The sequence below is a fragment of the Pollicipes pollicipes genome, unplaced genomic scaffold (assembly GCF_011947565.3).
Source record: "Pollicipes pollicipes isolate AB1234 unplaced genomic scaffold, Ppol_2.1 Scaffold_56;HRSCAF=61_pilon_pilon_pilon, whole genome shotgun sequence".
NCBI classification, from domain to species: Eukaryota; Metazoa; Arthropoda; class Thecostraca; order Pollicipedomorpha; family Pollicipedidae; genus Pollicipes; species Pollicipes pollicipes.
This window is the reverse complement of record NW_023596737.1, coordinates 307,670-323,361: the sequence shown is the minus strand read 5'-3', so window position 1 is coordinate 323,361 and position 15,692 is coordinate 307,670. Positions and strand designations below refer to the sequence as shown.

Sequence of the window (15,692 nt, the reverse complement as noted above, 5' to 3'; positions counted from 1 at the left end):
CGGCAGAGTGGGCAGCGTGGGCTCAGACCATCGTCCTGTTCAGCCACGTTGGGACTCTAGCTCTAACATATCTACCAGCAGCAGAACATGCCAAAACAGGATCCTGACTGCATGTGCAGGCACGCGTGCAGTACCAATACCGGCAGGACAGACACGCGTGCAGTGCCAATACCGGCAGGATAGACACGCGTGCGTGGCCAATACCGACAGGACAGACTCACGTGCAAAGACCAATACCGACAGGACAGACTCACGTGCAGTGACCAATACCGACAGGACAGACACGCGTGCAGTGACCAATACCGGCAGGACAGACACGCGTGAAGTGGCCAATACCGGCAGGACAGACAGGCGTGCAGTGGCCAATACCGGCAGGACAGACACGCGTGCAGTGACCAATACCGGCAGGACAGACACGCGTGCAGAGACCAATACCAACACAACAGGCACCCGTGCCGTGACCAATACCGGCAGGACAGACACGCGTGCAGTGACCACTAACGGCAGGACAGACATGCGTGCAGTGGTCGATACCGGCAGAACAGACACGCGCAACGTGACTTATACTGGCAGGACAGACATGCATGCAGCGACCAATATCGGTTGGACAGACACGCGTGCAGTGACCCATACCGGCAGGACAGACACGCGTGCAGTGGCCACTAACGGCAGGACAGGCATGCGTGCAGTGGTCGATACCGGCAAGACAGACAGTGACCAGTGCAGCGTGCAGTGACGGTGAGCTTAGGTGCCGGCGGCGTGCAGCGATGGGACGGGACCACGCGGGAGGGCTGAAGCAGCAACGACGCGGCGCCCACCCAGCCAGCGTCCGGGAAGCCAAGCCACGTAAAGGGCGCACCGACACAAACAGCAACACGAATCGACTGACCGAACCTTGAGTATTTTAGGCAGATGGTGCACCACCTAGAACACAGAGGCCGCTTAATGACAGCACCCTCCGCGACGGACGTTAGTCGACTTAGTCGGCGGCGACGGTTTATACAATACACGGCACACGGAGGACGACGGGCGGCCTCGGCCGGCGCCGCCGAACGCCGGTGGGCGAGGCGGACCGGGGCGCCGGTCGACACGGACCTTGACCTGCTTGGTGGTCTCGTTGTCGGACGCGTGCACAGTGGGCATGCGCGTCTCGCGCAGTCGGTGCGCGTGCAGGAAGAAGTTGTGCAGGTGCTGGTCGGTGGTGTAGACGGTGGAGACGAGCCGGAACGTGACCTTGAACAGCGGCTTCTGGCCGTCCACCCAGTGGATGCCGGGCCCGGCGTACTGCAGGCACGGACAAGACATCGCTCGAGCTCACGTGCACGCACCGCCTCACGGGGGGGTGGGGCCTGGCTCGGTCCTCGATATACTGTCACACCGAGGCCGCAAGCCGCGGTGTCTTCGCGGGAGCATGCACAGACAACACGGGACGAAGTGCTTAAGCACATGCGTTAGTATCGGCATTCATGTTTGTTAGTCACTTGGAGATGTTTTGACGACTTTCGACCTTCTGTACAAAGCCTTTTGTTACAGGAGTGCAGGTTCCGTGCCCATTGTATTAACATAATATATAGACCTTCTTTGCAAAGCTAAGTTACAGGAAGTGAAGTTGCTGTGCTCTTAGCCTTATCATAGACATCGCAATCATAGGTGCAATTATTTTTCTTTAAAAAAATGAATCATTGCGGGACGGAAGTAAAGAAGCGAGCTACAAGTCCAGCATTAGATCTAGTGTCATGATGGTAACTGAGGTTTTGCGAAGCGCCGACATCTACGGTCATTTGGCGCCCTTGAGCCAACGCCAAACATGACAAATGACCACACATACAAACCTCACTGACGTCCCTCATTTTACACTAGTTCGACCCCATGCGCGTGGCGTCGTGCTGAAAATGAACTTCTGATTTCCTATAAACAAACACATATTCTAACGTCTGAAGATCAGGAAGCTTGGAGCAGAGCGGTGACGCCCACGCAGACCCGTTTGCCCGGGTCACGGTTGGTGCCAGCCGATAATGATACCACGGCGGAGTCTCAGACTCCTCGCTAAGTGGGAGGTATCGCCGCCACAGCTCGGCTCCAGCGGCGCCGGTGGCGGTTGCGCGGCGCGCCGGTCCGGCCGGTCCGGCCGGTGCCGGAGTGTCGGCTCCCCGCCGTCGGCGTCACTCACCCCCTTGCCCAGCCCGAGCGGCTCCACAGCCAGGTAGCCAGCTGGCAGGTAGGAGGCCACGGCCACCGTCTGCGTGTCCAGGTTCAGCCTGCCCGAGTCACAGGTCACGGTGAGGAGGTCACAGGTCAGAGTGAGGTCACGTGGTAAGGTCACACGTCATGGTGAGGAGGTCATAGGTCATGGTGAGGTCACAGGTCATGGTGAGGTCACAGGTCATTGCGAGGGGGTCACAGGTCAAAGTGAGGGCACATGGTGTGGTCACACGTGGTGAGGAGGTCACAGGTCATTGTGAGGGGTCACAGATCAGAGTGAGGTCACAGGTCAAGGTGATGAGGTCACAGGTCAGGGTCAGCAGCGGCCGTTCACGAACACATGATACCGCGGCAAGCACCTGACGCGCGACGACAGCCAACCAAAAATCAATTGACGATGTCGTGGCAAGGAGATGATATAATGAAACAATTGGACCATTGAATGAAGAGAAGAACACATGGCAAAAGCAATCCAGCTGCGCCCTGCCAGTTGGAAAAAGGGCTTCCTCTGATTGAGCATCAGTAGAATGTTTTACCTGTTGTCAGCAGACGAAAGACGAAGGTCAAAGATACAAGAAGCCACCAGCCCCTCATTTCTGCATAAACTGGCTTACTGCTGCGAGGCATTAGCCTTTCAGGTGTTCACGAGTGGTCCTGCCTTGGCCCAGTGACAGGAGCAAATGAACACACTTCCTCCCATTGCTGGGCAGCCGTAAAACGCCGGCCTCCCTACCCTTGCTGATCAAGGGTACCCTGACCCACCCTCCCTTGCTGATCAAGGGTACCCTGACCCACCCTCCCTTGCTCATCAGCAGTGTCCAGCCTCACCTGCCCTTGCTGAGCAGGGGTATCCAGCTGTATCCGACGGGCGTGTCTGGCGCCTCCTGTCCTCGCTTGGCCGTCTTGGGCTGGCAGCTGACGTGGTAGAAGGTGAAGAGCAGGTGGTGCCGCTCGTCGATGGCCAGCGGCAGGCCCAGCTTGATCTCGGCGCCCCAGCTGGGGTTCGTCTCGTGGTGCAGCACCGACGTCATCTGACTGGTCACGTAGCTCGCGCCCTGGCCTGGCCGCGCGTAGAAGCACTGCCGGTGAGAGACAAGGTCACCAACGGGGCCGATGGCGGCTCAGCGCCCTCTGAAGTCGGCAGAATGACTGCACGTCCGGCGGAAGCATACATAACCAGAAAAACCCTTCGCAAACCAGTCCGGGCGCTTGGAACTGCTGTATCAGTTGAGCATCAACTCAGCCTCCGCGAGAAAAATCACGGCGTGTTCGCCTCTAGAATACTCAGCGATCCAGAATAACTGACCAAGCGCACGGCAGATCCGTAGACAGGCAGAATCTGGGAGGCATCTGACGCGTCCCGTACCGATCAGTGAACGTCGACAGCCAGGCGCCGGGGAGGAACCGACCTGGAGCGGCGCGGACGCCTCGTCGTCGCCCTGGCGCAGCTCCACGCGGCAGGCGATGTTGCGCGCCTTGAACGTCTTCTGCGCGTCGTACTTGAGGCGGCGCGGGTAGACGTAGAGCAGGTTGGTGTAGCCGGTGTGAGGCGAGGCCAGCTCGGGCGCCGGCGCCGGCAGCGTCTGCAGCCACAGCGTGGGCGGCGAGGACGGCGGCACCGCGAACGGCCGCAGCGGCACCAGCGACGGCGACAGGCAGTCTGCCGGCGGCACGGGAGACGGTCGCACCGGGCAATTGCGAGGGGTACGCTCACGCAGCGCCAGCGCCGAACGGCCGCAGCGGCACCAGCGACGGCGACAGGCAGTCCGCCGGCGGTGCGGGACACGGTCGCACCGGGACAGTGCGAGAGGTACGCTCACGCAGCGCCAGCGCTGGAATGTCACACAAGCAACGCGCGGTTTGACTGAGGTTAGACCGTGGCCCTGCGACGGGGAGAAGGGTGGCACAGACAACCTTCGGAAGAGATCGCGGGCCAGAGACGGCGGCACGCAGTGGACGGTCGGGAGCCACAGTCAGACCCTGTGACGAAGTCTGCCGTGAGGCCACACCTCTGCACTGTGACCCGACCGCGCCGCAGCGGCAGCACTCACTCTCCAGCGGCTGGCCGCCGTGCAGCTGGACGGAGACCTTCAGAGAACCGGGGATCACCGACAGCCGGCTCAGCTTGTCCGGCCTGAAACAGCACCGCCGGCAGCGTCACAGACCGCACGGCCACGGCCAGGGCGTCGCTCCGTCGCGGCACCGCCGGGCGGACCGGGCTTAGCTGAGCTTGGCGCCCGGTCGGGCTGCACCCTCACGGCGGCCCACTGAGCACCTGATGACAGGCCCCGGGAACAAACCGCCGACCACGTGTTGTCCAGTCCCCGCGCAGCGCAGCACTTGAGCGAGTCGCCGCGGTGATCGCAGCCCTGCGATTTCCAACAGCAGCCCCGAGACGCTATTGGTGTAGCGTGTCACTGAAAGCTTTCCGAGATTTTCAAACACCCCCACACATCTCATCCAGTCACACCACTCGTCACCAAACTAACGATCAGCTCTGGGGATAAGCGCGTCACCCGCCCATGAGCAGCCAACAACCGGGAGGTGCGGTCGGCGCCGCGGGCATGCGGTCGGGGCTGTATAATCCGAGCTCGCACCGGGGGAAGCGCCTTACTTGCGCCAGTCCTGCAGCAACTTGAGGATGTCCTCGTCGGTCATCCTGTTGGGCTCGTGCCGGTAGAGGGCGGCGAAGTCTGCCGGGTCCAGATCGGCCGTCGAGCGGAACAGAGGCCGCGCCGACCACGCGAACGGCATGCGGTAGCCGCCCAGCCTGTCGGCACGGGCCACCGCTCAGACAGGCGGCCGCGCGCGCCGGCGCCGCGGGACCACGCGACAGCCTCCACACACACTCACATCACCGCCAGTGCATTGCCTAGGACTCCGCACACGAAAAGGCCAATGCGCTCCAGTCGTTATGCCCTCCCGGAGCCGTGCTGCGCCCACATCGAAACTTCTTCAATGTGAAAACGAGGGTTTTGTTTGACTGAGTAGGCCTCTTTCAAACCCTTGATGTGTTTCCATCATAACATCTTCATTTTTCTCGTTGTAACCCATTGACTTGAATCAAACATAAAGTCATGCATATAGAGAGATTCGTAGTAAATACATGACGCAACATGGCATGCGCCACATCGTCGAGCGTCTGTCGGCGACAGTCGCAGCGGCGGCCGGCCGGGGGCCGCCGCAGCGGGCCGGCGCGCCGCGGACGCACCTGTCGCACGACTGGCGAATCTGGCAGTGCATCTTGGCCAGGTGCTTGGCGTCGGCCGGCCGGCTGTACTGGTCGCAGGAGACGGCCACCGAGCCCTGCAGCACCTTCTCCACGCGCACCACCAGGAAGATTTCGCTGTGTGGCTGCTGGACCGTGAACAGCGCCTGCCGGAGGGCGCGGCTGAGCGGGCCGGCTCGGACACGGCTCCGACGCCCCGCCCGACCGGGCCGGCTCGGCGCGGCGGACCGCCAGGGTCAGCCGGCGCGTCCTGCCTCCGTGCCCCGGCTTGTGAGCGCGGCGATGCGCTCGCGATGAAGCCGAAATCGGCTACGCTGGGTTAGAGTGTCCAAGACAGGGGTGATCAAAGACTGTCCTGCGCTATGTCCCACTACCTCACCAGACCAGCCGACACACACAACTTCGAGAACCATCTCAGCAACAGCAAAGACCTCGCACGAGCCCGATACCGGGCGCCGATCCGACGTAGGAGGGCGACCCGTGAGCAGCGGCCCCGGCTGACCTGTCGGGGGTAGGAGAGCCACTCGAGCGGGGCGTGGATGAGGTCCGGCAGCAGCGTGGTCCCCGTCTCCTTGTGCTTGGACACCGCCTTCGGCAGCAGGTTGCGGATGTACGGATCGTTGACGTCGAAGAAGAACTCCTCGGAGATCTTGCGGCCTTGCTTGGCGTCGTACAGGCAGAGGGAGGTGAAGTACGGCTCGATCTGCGTCGAACCCGGCGGAGAGACGACACAAACACGCGGCTCATGTGTCGGTACATGCCGTGCACAATCAGTGGAAAACAGACATCGGCATGTCCTATTCATTTCATATGCAACAGCTTAACAAAGAACAAATTTCACAGGGAATAGAGCACACGTTTCGTGAAATGCGACTACAAGGCATCGCATAAGCAAGCAAAACAAAAACGACAAAAGAGAAACGCAGATGAGACATCCCATACATATATAAATATCACTGGATCCTAAACTCACTGATGTGTATAAGAAACTAACACCCGATGCACAACCAAGATAAGAGATACCTATCAGTCTGGTTATCATCCCAGCCTCAGCTGCAATTCCAGGCTTAAAATGACCCGAGCTAGGTTCTAAGTCCGGCATCCACGTCTGTCCTGTCAAGGGTTACCAATCCATCTCCCTCGTCCCAGTTCTCAGCCCAAACAGTTCGAATTCCACGTCTGACTCGGGAAGGCCTTCCGTGCGGGCAGACTGCAGGTTCTCCATCTGACCTGAGAGAGGTTCTCCGCCTAACCTGGGAGAGGTTCTCCGTCTGACCTGGCTGAGGTTTTCGGCCGTGTCGTCCACGGGCATCTGGAGCCGGAACTGCAGGCTCTCGCAGCGCACCAGCACTGTGACGCCGTGCACCTCTGAGAACGGCTCCGTCCGCAGGTGGTCGGCGCACGAGGCCGTCGAGAGCGGCGTCGACTGCGAGGCGAGGGGACAGAGGGCGTTACGGAGCGCGGCTGACTGGGGCGGCGCCAGGTCATCCAGAGGCGGGGGGGGGGGGGGCAGAGGATGTCATGGGGCACAGCTGACTGAGGGCAGCGCCAGGCCATCCAGAGGCGGGGGGACAGAGGGTGTCACGGAGCGCGGCTGACTGGGGGCGGCGCCAGGCCATCCAGAGGCGGGGGGACAGAGGGTGTCACGGAGCGCGGCTGACTGGGGGCGGCGCCACGTCATCCAGAGGCGGGGGGACAGAGGGTGTTACGGAGCGCGGCTGACTGGGGGCGGCGCCAGGTCATCCAGAGGCGGGGGAGGGGTGGGGGCGGAGGATGTCATGGGGTGCAGCTGACTGGGAGCGGCACCAAACAAACCAAAGGCAGGACACAGGGTGTCACAGGGCTCAGCTGACTGGGAGTGGCACCAAGTCACTCAGAACGACACGCCACTGCGGCAACGAGATGACGGGTCGCTTCGGGCCGCCAGCTGCGGTATGGACACCGGCGCAGCAGGCACAACTGAGGCAACCACAGCCTACAGCTCAGTCAGCCTGGCCCGCCCAGCCAAAGCTCAGCAGCCAGGCGATGTCTTACTCCCCCGGGGTCGACTGATCCCAAGCCGGCGCACTGTGCTCGCATTCTGGTTTTCTCCCTGAAGCTGTCCATGAACACCGGCCGGCCCACGCCGAGCGCGACGACACCGGCGTTGTAGCGAGGTCTCCGGCCTGCCAGCCAGCCGCGGCTTCCTCGGCCCGCCGCCCACCTGGATGTCCGGGTAGAGCTGGAAGACGGGCAGCCGTCCCTCGCCGCGCGCCTGGCCGATCATGTAGTCGGTCTCGTGCGCGTACCGGTTCAGCTGCGGGTTGAGGCTCTGGTCCAGACCGCGCAGCGTGCCGAACCGCTCGTCCGAGCTGGCCGGTAGCGTGGAGCCTGCGCGCCCGGCCGGGGAGCGGGTCAGCGGAGGGTGCGGGGCACGCGCCCGGTCATGCGGCACGGCGATGCTCTCAGGCGCCCCGCCGGGCCACGGGCGGCGGTCTTCCCTGTCGCTCCTCTCGGCCAACCCAGGGGAGCGCTGCATATGCGGCACGTCCCCCGCCTGACGCCCGCTGACTCTGGTCTGGCTCGGCCAGCCGGCGTCGGTCAAGCTCCCTCCGTCAAACAGCAATCAAAGCGTCAGTGACAGACAGACGTTCACACGACAGACGTTTTTGTGCAGAGGTCACATCCATCCCAGCTGTCATTGGCCGACACGTCTGAGGCGACGCTCAACCAATCAGTACAACTCGAGGTCACACCCAAAGCCACACCCACCCAAGCTGTCATTGACCGACACGTCTGAGGCGACGCTCAGCCGATCAGTACAAGCCAAGGCCGCACCCAAAACCACAACCACCCGAGCTGTCATTGGCCGACACGTCTGAGGCGACGCTCGGCCGATCAGCACAACCCGAGGTCGCACCGAAAGCCACACCCACCCGAGCTGTCAGTGGCCGACACGTCTGAGGCGACGCTCAGTCGGTCGTCCTTGGTGAGGGCCACGGCGCGGCCCACCGTCTGGACCCACTCCAGCAGCTCAGCCTCAGTCTCCGTCGTGAGCAGGTATGCCTTGCCGCCGTCTGTCGTCCGCAGCTCGAAACTGTGCTTCCCACGCTTCTGGTGCTGCGGCGCAGAGGGCGTGGTTAGACAATGGGCAGGGAAAAGTGGTTTGACAGTATTGACGTCACTCGCATGCTTATGACCGTTGACGGCTGCTGTCGCTTTGTACTTGCGGGGTTCTCCGTGCACTATCCTAAACCCGTGCGTTAGCGTTTGGTGGTGATGATGACGATGATTTGGGGTTTTAGGGCGCATCGACCGCTGTGGGTCATGCAGCGCCCATTTGTGTGTTTGTGTTTGTGTGCACATACGTATAAGGTTGTCTCTAAAATATCAAAAACTATAATTCAAATCATGCATTGGCCAGTCTGACAGGACCACACTGTAAGAACAACTCTTATCTTCCGCAGGCTCGACTGGCTGCCCTACACGTATCACATGCTGCCGAACGCACCTTGACCACCTCGGCCACCAGGTCCAGAGGTATGGCACCCTTGCTCTCAGACGACTTCGAATCCTTGTAAAACTCCAGCACGTAGCTGCCGTCAGCGCCTTGCCTGTCAGCGGTGGACACACAATGTTGGATGCATCTCACACCTGTTACAGCATAATTTTGGGTTGAATAATATCGCAGCTTATATTACGTCTGGCGTGCGAAGACCATCTAGGTGACGTGAACAGTGTATTACGACGATAAATGACGCCCCATCATATCAGCCACATGGATCACAGTCCATGCACTGCGACTTAATAAACATAAGCCATTCTGACAAAACGTAACCCGGGTCGCCTTCCGGCACTGCTACGAAGGCAGCGGCCATGACTGGGTTCAGCATGATCTTGGCAAGCGCGAGTTCAAGGACACATATGACTGTGCTGAATGACGCCACTTCTAAACTCTGGTACTGAGCTGCAGGGCGCAGGTGTCGCCGTCACGGGTCACAGTCATCCCTGTCACGGCCTTCACCACCAGACGAGACCACTATCAAGGGCTGGGGAAGATGCTATCGCACGACGCAACCATCAGCCACAGACCGCAGCCGTCACAGACCGGGACCATCCCACGCAGGAACCACCACAGTCCCCAGCAGTCATAGACCGCAGCCGTCACAGACCGGGACCACTCCACGCAGGGACCACCACAGACCTCAGCCGTCACAGACCGGGACCACCCTACGCAGGGACCGCAACAGACCTCAGCCGTCACAGATCGGGACCACCCTACGCAGGGACCGCAACAGACCTCAGCCGTCGCAGACCGGGACCACTCCACGCAGGGACCACCACAGACCGCAGCCGTCACAGACCGGAACCACCCCACGCAGGGACCACCATAGTCCCCAGCAGTCACAGGCCGGGACCACTCTATGCAGGGACCACCACAGACCGCAGTCGTCACAGACCGGAACCACCCTACGCAGGGACCACCACAGTCCCCAGCAGTCACAGGCCGCAGCCGTCACAGGCCGGGACCACTCTATGCAGGGACCACCACAGACCGCAGCCGTCACAGACCGGGACCACCCCACGCAGGGACCACCACAGTCTCCAGCAGTCACAGGCCGGACCTGCTACAGCTGACGGCGGTCAGCGGGCGTCGGCCGTGCCCGGTCACGCAGCACCCACCTGAGACGTGCGAAGCGGCGCTTGAACGACTTGGCGAACAGCTTGTCGCCGGCGCCGTCGGTGCCGCGCAGCAGGAAGCCCGACTTGGAGACGGCCTGCACCTCCAGCGAGTCGGTGCAGTCCACGTCCAGGTCGGCCTCGCACACGTACGGCGCCAGCGTCGGCGCCCGGGGGAACCTGCGGGCGGGGGCACACGCTCGGAGCGAGGGGCGTCGAGCTGAGGAGCCCGGCGGTGTCACGCTCCTGCGGAGACAGGTACGGGACGCCGCGTCGCGTCAGTGACGCCGCTGACTTATGGCCGTATTCCTTAGAGCACGCTGGATGGCATAGCACGCTGGATAACAAGCAGCTTGGGCTACCAAAAAAGCAGTGACACACATTCGGGGATGAACCATGTCAGACGCTTTCAGATGCCGATTGGGCATATCATGTTTCATAACCCTATCATATATGGTTAGACCGTATGTATGCAGCCATCAGCACTATTCCAGCCCATCATCAGCGCTCCAGCACACACGCGAGAGGTTGTGGGCAAGCACCACTCACCTGGGCAGCTGCAGGTAGGTGCCGGCGTAGGCGTCGTACTTGTACTTGACGGAGACCAGCCGGGCGGTGTAGGTCTCGAGGCACTGCCGAATCACCAGCCGCTCGGCCCGCTCCAGCGCCTGTTGCTCCAGTGAGGTCCCCAGCGCCGCGCTGTGCTGCTCACGCGAGTGTTGCTGCCGAGCGACGGACAGACATCGTAAGCTTCGTCGCTCGCCGGTGGGTCCCAGGGTTTGTCGCCCGGCGGTGGGTCCCGGGTGTGTCGCCAGGCGGTGGGTCCCGGGGTCCGTCATCCGGCAGTGGGTCCTGGGGTTGGTCGCCTGAATGTGGGTCCCGGGGTTTAGTGCCCGGTGGTGGATCCCCGGGTTTGTCGCCTGACGGTGGGTCCCGGGTTTGTCACCCGGCGGTGGGTCCCAGAGTCCGTCATCGGCAGTGGGTCCGGGGCTTGGTCGCCCGACGGTGGGTTCCGGGGTTTAGTGCCCGGCGGTGGATACCCGGCTTTGTCGCCTGACGGTGGGTCCCGGGTTTGTCGCCCGGCAGTGGGTCCCGGGGTCCGTCATCCGGCGGTGGGTCCCGGGTTTGTCGCCCGGCGGTGGGTCCCGGGGTCCGTCATCCGGCGGTGGGTCCCGGGTTTTCGCCCGGCGGTGGGTCCCGGGGTCCGTCATCCGGCAGTGCGTCCCGGGGTTGGTCGCCCGAGGGTGGGTCCCGGGGTTTAGTGCCCGGCGGTGGATCCCCGGGCTTGTTGCCTGACGGTGGATCCCGGGGTTTGTCGCCTGACGGTGGGTCCCGGGTTTGCCGCTCGGCAGAAGGTTCCGGGGTTTGTCTTCCGACAGTGGGTCCCGGGGTTTGTCGCCCTACGCGATGCAAGATGTGAGATGCGGGATTACTAGGGAAACATCAATAACTTCTGAAATTTACGAGCTCACAAATGGCTATTCAAGGTGCCTCAATACGAGCACACTCGTACTAGGCGACAATGGTGCGAAAAAGGCACGCCACTTCTTGGTGAAATGAAAGGGAAAACCACGCTTCCATTTGAGTGAATGGTTCATAATTCACATGAGTTAAAATTGGCTATTAACCTTCACGTATTCGGGCCCATACGACACAATTCAACTGCATCGTATGTTTACCCCGCATAAAGATAACGGACTGGGAGATTGTCTGCCGTTTTTCCAATCACACGTTAACGTCAAATGATTGGAAAAAAGTGTTAGGCAGCAAGTCACCAGAATACCAAACCGTATTCTGATGACAACAACTACTTCATAATTTTGGTATTCTGGTGACTGCTAGTTCAACCATTTGGTATTATGGTGAAACTGGTTCGACCATTTGCTATTATGGTGACAACTAGCTCAACCATTTGGTATTATGGTGACAGCTAGTTCAACCATTTGGTATTACGGTGACACCTAGTTACACCATTTGGCATTCCGGCGACTTTCTGGTGGCAATGTACCATATGTACCAAACGCACCAAAGATGAGCCCGCCCGATGAGCCCATGGATCTCAGCCTGTCGGCGGTGGCCGTGACCACCTCAACATCGTCCAGTGGCACCTCTCTTACCTCAATACCGTACAGCGCCGCCCCCTACCTCGACATCGTCCAGCGGGAAGAGCAGCAGCTCCCGATGCGGGTCGTTCCGCAGGATGGTCATGTTCTTGGAGACGTAGGTCTCGTAGTCCAGCGGCTCCGTGATGTGCCTCTGGGTCTGTAGGGCGACGACGGGTCATTGCAAAACACTGCTGACAGTCCGGTTTACAACGTGTCACACGTTAAACGGACGTTGGGCCCGTAAAGCCCCCAGCACGTGTCAACCGCACTGGTCACCGAGCGAGCGAAGGTCAGACATAGCGTAGGCCTCCGCACAAGTCAACTGAGCATCTACGCAGTAGAGCTCGGGCACATCAAGGACCGACACGAGCGTCAACTCAGCCCGGGAATGTGTACTAAACAAACGAATTAGTACGCACGAGTCGGGCGTGCCAGGAACTGTGACGCGCTGAAGCAAACTTCACCAGACCATAAGGGCCACAAAGAAAGCTTTCGGCGCGTCCAGACGACGGCTGGGTTTTTTCCGGCTGGGATATCATGCCTGGTGTAATTCCGTTCGTGTTCTGTCTCCCGACTGAGACATTTGCTCACCTGTGTCATATATCAACTGTACACCAAATGCGCGACCTTCCGATGACGCCGATGGTAACCGCGGTATCAATGTACCAGGTCTTGCAGGCCCATGACTACAACTAAATGTACTGCAACACGGACTTCCCTCTGTCTTTGTCCCCCCCCCCCTCATAGCTTTCCCTGGGTGCCATCACCACCATATAAGTTATGGAATGACAGTGAGGATCCATGCCGCTGCGATCAATCTCCTGAGAGCCTTTCGGGTCCACTGCCGGCCGAAGGGTCTGGCTCAAAAAGTGTGGAAAATTCGGCCAGACGCAACGCATTGCTCCAGAATCCATTCAGTGCCGGCCAACTTACACGACAATACCATAATCAGCGGTGGGATACAGCTCCCTAAATACCGTCACCCCTGTGTCCGAGGGGATGGTGAGGCAGACTGGTGATCCACCCGCCCCCCCCCCCAGTCCGGGTCACGTAAGGAGTGATCAGCTCGGTCCGAATACATGCATGGCAGTTGGCTGGTGCCTGAACACATGGGTCAACCTCGCACAGAGTGACTGAGGGCATACCACTGTATGGCACAAACAAACTATTTCCTGTGGACTTATCTGGCAAAAAGGGTGATGGCAGGCTTAACCACTAAAGCAAAGCGGTATTATGCAGGTGGTGGGCTCAAGGTGCCAGTGACAAGCTCTGCTCAGCATGACTTGACCTCAATGCGACCTGTTGAGGGCATCCCCACCACATGCGTAAAAATACACTTCCATGCCCATGAACAAACTGACAGCCAGGCAGGTCAGGCCTGTGACAGGTTCCCATAATGGGGGAAAGGTCCCGCCAGACACCCACCTGTATGGTGGTCTCCTTGACAGCTTGGCTGACATTCTCTCGGAGCTGTGCAGCCATGCCCGGCCGGCTCAGCACCTTGGTGAACTTGCGCTCCATTGCTGCCAGCTGGGCACCACACAGTGAACTGGGGTAGAGCACAGGATCTATAGTGAGGCTGAGCACACTGTGTTGCCTGGCAGCAGCAGCTTTGCACTGAAGGGCTGTGTGAGCCTTTTAGTCCAGGGCAGAGGGATGGTATTATTTTAGACTGACCAAAGGCCTCAACATACATCTTGACCATTCCTCTTGACAGAATATGTTTCCAACCAACACCAAATGCCTATGGCAACATAAGTAATTCAGACAAAACACAGACCTCATAAAATATTTTTGAAGTTCTTTGGAAGTCACCTAGATTCACAGAAATTATTGCAATTAAAGGCATGCCCCAACTACTGATGATAAACTACATCCTAATTCATTCTGTGTGTTTAAAGGTTTTTTGATGACACACATATGATTCCACAGCCTACATGTTGCTAAGGTGCACTCAGATTTGAGTGGCTCAATCTGCTTTCTGGGTAACTTCCTGGTGTGGTGGTATGGGGGCACCCCAGGCTCCTATCACCCTGTTTTCACTGGATAAATTTTGCACACATAAATAACAAAGCATGCTGGGGAACAGGTAAGAAATTTAACACTAGCATCAGTTTACATGGCAAGCAATAAGAAAGCAATGAGAACTAGTGTTTTCTAGTATATCTGACAGCAGGAGAGTTGTAGTATATCTAGAAGCTATGACTAAATTGCATCAAAAAGCATAAATGGTTTGTTGCACACTGCAACATTAAAGAGCATTTGCACCCATGGACAATGGCTGGAAATATGCATCCCTTTGACAGGGCATCTGCACCCCCAAGCTTTATTATCTCAATCCTACCTAAGTGGACATATACATCCTACTAAGTGCTAGTATAGCTTTGCTTAAGCTGCAATACAAGGTGTTTGTACAAAACACTTTTTAAACATGAATACAAACCTAACGCCTGTCTTGATTCCATGCATACAATTTAGTTGATTGGTGCTTATGGTCCCAAGATACTGGTCTCACCATGTTTGCACACAGCAATCAGATATGACCAATCTCAAATATGCAGTTCTATTCTAAATTTATGGTGCAGGCAGGTTGGCACCCATAACAGTGAAAAATGAAGCCTTAGTCATGCTCATCATGGACTCTTAAATAAACATTTCAAAGACTCATGACCATGCAAGAGTTGGAAAATAATAATCATGTTATGTCTGGCTAAATTTTTAGGATGTGCACCAGATGAGCAAACCAGATTTTAAAAGGTAATTTTTTCTGCAGAGAATCAAGGTTTGTACAATTTAGAGCTTCTAAAAATTTCAGTCCTCATAGGAGACATGACAAACTTCAATTCATTTGCTTTTTCTGTCACACATTTCTGTAAAATTTACAGCACTCAACCAGACTAGCAACTATTAGGCATTTATAATTAAAGTATGCCAGGAACGTAGGCAATCCCAGCCTCAAGTTAAGCATGACTTATTAATAGCAGCAATAATGCAAAAGCAATAATCGGCAGGGCGGGGCGGGGCCCAGGTGGTGCAGCCTGTGGTCCCGGCCTGAACCGCCCCTTCAGCTGTTCGGTAATGCGTAAATCAGACAAGCAGAGGGTTAATCTGGGGCAAGTTCTGACTCCAGGAACCACACAACACACATCAAAAAGTAAACAGACATTTCCACACAGTTTGCACCCACACACTTGTAACTCACCAGCACCCTCCCACCCCTATCCTTTATATGGTCATCCGGATCTCCCGAGTAACCCTCCCACTCACCGCAGCACATCAAGAGCGCCATTCCATGACTCTTGTGCGCCGAAAACACTATCAGTTCTATTTTTGACATCTAAGGAATTGTTTTTAGTAGCCTGCTGACAGCTTCTGGGCTGCCAAGATGACACATTTGTTGTTTTGCCCAGTTGTTTGCTGTTTTATTTAATCAACTTAGCAGCCCGTGACATGCCATTACAGACAGCCTGTCTGTCTGTCATAAGAAACCGGGTTTC

At 58.2% G+C, this 15,692-nt stretch overlaps 1 protein-coding gene across 1 annotated transcript in view; it reads right to left on the bottom strand.

Moving 5' to 3' along the window:
• The window catches only part of LOC119102162 (dedicator of cytokinesis protein 9), a 34,038-nt gene extending 18,603 nt beyond the window's left edge, over nucleotides 1–15,435 (bottom strand). Inside the window, exons 1-18 of the mRNA XM_037225511.1 lie at nucleotides 15,398–15,435; nucleotides 13,621–13,744; nucleotides 12,236–12,352; nucleotides 10,640–10,812; nucleotides 10,094–10,270; nucleotides 8,922–9,024; nucleotides 8,347–8,530; nucleotides 7,635–7,801; nucleotides 6,708–6,857; nucleotides 5,934–6,134; nucleotides 5,414–5,577; nucleotides 4,817–4,972; nucleotides 4,254–4,336; nucleotides 3,612–3,862; nucleotides 3,031–3,281; nucleotides 2,171–2,258; nucleotides 1,096–1,284; nucleotides 895–924 (exon numbers count right to left, since the gene is read on the bottom strand). Coding sequence (XP_037081406.1) covers nucleotides 895–924; nucleotides 1,096–1,284; nucleotides 2,171–2,258; nucleotides 3,031–3,281; nucleotides 3,612–3,862; nucleotides 4,254–4,336; nucleotides 4,817–4,972; nucleotides 5,414–5,577; nucleotides 5,934–6,134; nucleotides 6,708–6,857; nucleotides 7,635–7,801; nucleotides 8,347–8,530; nucleotides 8,922–9,024; nucleotides 10,094–10,270; nucleotides 10,640–10,812; nucleotides 12,236–12,352; nucleotides 13,621–13,716 — 2,580 coding nt within the window. The 5' untranslated portion in view covers nucleotides 13,717–13,744; nucleotides 15,398–15,435. The remainder of the gene's footprint in view (nucleotides 1–894; nucleotides 925–1,095; nucleotides 1,285–2,170; nucleotides 2,259–3,030; nucleotides 3,282–3,611; nucleotides 3,863–4,253; nucleotides 4,337–4,816; nucleotides 4,973–5,413; nucleotides 5,578–5,933; nucleotides 6,135–6,707; nucleotides 6,858–7,634; nucleotides 7,802–8,346; nucleotides 8,531–8,921; nucleotides 9,025–10,093; nucleotides 10,271–10,639; nucleotides 10,813–12,235; nucleotides 12,353–13,620; nucleotides 13,745–15,397) is intronic.
• Nucleotides 15,436–15,692: the final 257 nt, after the last annotated feature.